The sequence below is a fragment of the Dipodomys ordii genome, unplaced genomic scaffold, assembly GCF_000151885.1.
Source record: "Dipodomys ordii isolate 6190 unplaced genomic scaffold, Dord_2.0 Scaffold51, whole genome shotgun sequence".
Taxonomy (NCBI): Eukaryota; Metazoa; Chordata; class Mammalia; order Rodentia; family Heteromyidae; genus Dipodomys; species Dipodomys ordii.
The window spans coordinates 1,988,297-1,991,176 of NW_012267267.1; the positions used below are offsets into that span (position 1 = coordinate 1,988,297).

Here is a 2,880-nt window from a genome sequence, read left to right on the forward strand (position 1 = left end):
GAAGTGGCGCTGTGGCTCAAGTGGTAGAGCGCTAGCCTTGAGCTGAAGAGCTGAGGGACAGCGCCCAGGCCCAGAGTTCAGGCCCCACGACCAGACCCAAAAAAAAAAAAAGAAAAAGAATCTCAGGAACAGTATCAGGCCCTAAGTTCAACCCCCAGGTTTACACACACACACACACACACACACACACACACACACACACACACACACACACACACACACACACACACACACACACACACACAGAGTTACTAGTCTTTTTTTGTGTATGTGTGCTGATACTGGGACTTGAACTCAGGATTTGGGCACTGCCCCTTACCTTCTTGATCCAGGCTGGCACTTTACCACTTGAGCCACTACCACTTCTGGCTTTTTATCTGTTAATTGGAGTCTCATAGACTTTGCTTACCCAGGCTAAATTCCAACTGTGATGCTCAGATATCAACCTCCTGAGTAGCTACAATTATAGGCGTGGTCCACTATAGCCAGCAAAGTTACTACTCTTTATCACAACATCTAACTTCTACTTTGTAGTCTAGTAAACTGAAAGTATAATAACCATGAACCTTTTGGGGTTCCACAACATTGAACAGATAGTGGCTTTCAGCACAGAATAAGCAATAACACATTCTATGTATTTCCCCACCATTCTATATCTTTCCTCACTGATTTCTGGTTATGTAAGTGTCTCTTGATCTGAGAAGTCGGGCAGAATCTGTGGCTTTTCTTCAGACTCCTCTGCAGCCGGGTCATTCTCCTCACCAGATTCCACATAGATGGGCCAGTCATTGTCTGTGTCACTCCTTTCTTGGCTTTCATATGAGGCATCCACCAGACTAAGGTCGATGGGCATCAAATCATCTTCATAGTGAGTGTCTGTAACACAGGTACAGCTATAACACAGCCCAAAACGCCGCAGGCCCTGAGACAGGTGGCTTGTGAAAGTTCTCTTGCAGCCTTTACAGATGATTGGACGGTTGGCTCTGTGTACCTGTAATCACAAGCAGACATACTGTCACTGGCCCGGGATTGAGCCAGGGTCCACAGAGCTCTCTGTGATCTGACATTCTCATTTCCCACCCTCTCTTCCTTTTTGGTGATGTAGTCTCAGATCCTTTCTCCCTCAAGGCCACTGGACTTACATGACATTTTCCCTCCTCCCCAACACAAGCTTCTCCCCCCTCTTCATACCTTTCATGGAAGGCTTCCCTGATGTTCTGTGCCAGCTTAGGTCTCCCAGCTATATAGTTGATATAAGCATCTTCCTTTGTTCTACTTCCAACAAATTATTGGCAAAATTTACTAAGTCTACTGATTTAAAACTTACAGTCATTAAGTCCCAAGGCTGCAGGGGCAGAGACGTCCTCATTGATCCTGGATGCTTGGCATTAAGGGTATTCAGGGAACTGATTAGTATTTTATTTTTTGTTGGTTGTAGGGCTTGAACTCAGGGCCTGGGTGCTGTCCCTGAACTTTTTCACACAACGCTAGTGCTCTATTACTTTGAGCCACAGTGCCACTTCCAGTTTTCTGGTGGTTAACTGGAGATAAGAGTCTCCTGGATTTTCCTGCCCCAACATGGCTTTGAACCACCATCCTCATATCTCAGCCTTCCAAATAGCTAGGGTTATATGTGTGAGTTACTGGCTGGCCATGATTAGTATTTTAAACATTTTTTTGTAGCACTGGGAGTTGAACTATGACCCTGATCTTACTAGGCAGCAGCATATCCCCAGCCTCCCAGCCTTTTTTTGTTTTTTCTGTCAGTCATGGGGCCTGAATACTGGGCCTGGGCACTGTCCCTCAGTTCTTCAGCTCAAGGCTAGCGCTCTACCACTTGAGCCACAGCACCACACCTGGCTTTTTCCGATTATGGGTGCTAAGGTATCAAACCAGGGCCTCATGCATGCAAGGCAAGCACTCTACCACTGAGCCACCTTCCCAGCCCCATCCCAGTCTTTTTTATTCCCCCATTACTTTTTTTTTTTTTCCATTCCTGGGGCTTGAACTCAGGGCCTGGGAACTGTCCTTGAGCTTCTTTTGCTCAAGGCTAGCACTCTGCACTCTTACCATTTAAGCCATAGTGCCACTTCTGGCCTTTTCTGTTTATGTAGTACTGAGGAATCAAACTCAGGGCTTCATGTATGGTAGGCAAGCACTCTACCACGAAGCCACATTCCTAGCCCATTACTTTTTTTTTTTTTTTTTGGTCGTGGGGCTTGAACTCTGGGCCTGGGCGCTGTCCCTGTGCTCTTCAGCTCAAGGCAAGCCTTCTACCACTTGAGCCACAGCACCACTTCCGGTTTTCTGGTAGTGTAGTGGAGATAAGAGTCTCACGGAGTTTCCTGCCCAAGCTGGCTTTGAACCCCAATCCTCCGATCTCAGCCTCCTGAGCAGCTAGGATTATAGGCGTGAGGCACCGGTGCCCCACTCCTCCATTACTTTTGTATCCTGTGTACTCAGTCTTACCCAGACTGCATTCTGCTTATTTACATTTCCCACATAGCTGAGATATATGTTGTATGCATCCAGCTAATGATTGAGATGGGCATTTATGCCCAGGCTGGCCTGGAACTGTGATCTTCCCTGATTTGTATGTTCTAGACCCTTACCAGACATATGCCTTGCAAATATGTTGATTCTATTTTTACATTTCCTCCCTGCCTTCCTTTCTTCCTCTACTCCTCCCTCCCTCTGTTCCTCTACCCATCCCTTCCTTGTAATTCTTAGGATCAAACTCAAGGCTTCAAGCAATCCACCACTGAACTCCACCCCCAAGCTCTATATTCTTCATAGCCTTCTTGGAAGTCCCAACTATTTTTATACTAGCTATTTCAAAGATTGATTACCTGGCTCAGAGACAACCATAAATACAACATC

At 46.3% G+C, this 2,880-nt stretch overlaps 1 protein-coding gene across 1 annotated transcript in view; it reads right to left on the reverse strand.

Annotated features, from left to right (window-relative positions):
* Positions 1–676: 676 nt before the first annotated feature.
* The window catches only part of Zbtb8b (zinc finger and BTB domain containing 8B), a 7,069-nt gene continuing 4,865 nt past the window's right edge, over positions 677–2,880 (reverse strand). The window contains exon 3 of the mRNA XM_013020572.1: positions 677–991. Within this exon, the coding sequence (XP_012876026.1) occupies positions 677–991 (315 nt within the window). The remainder of the gene's footprint in view (positions 992–2,880) is intronic.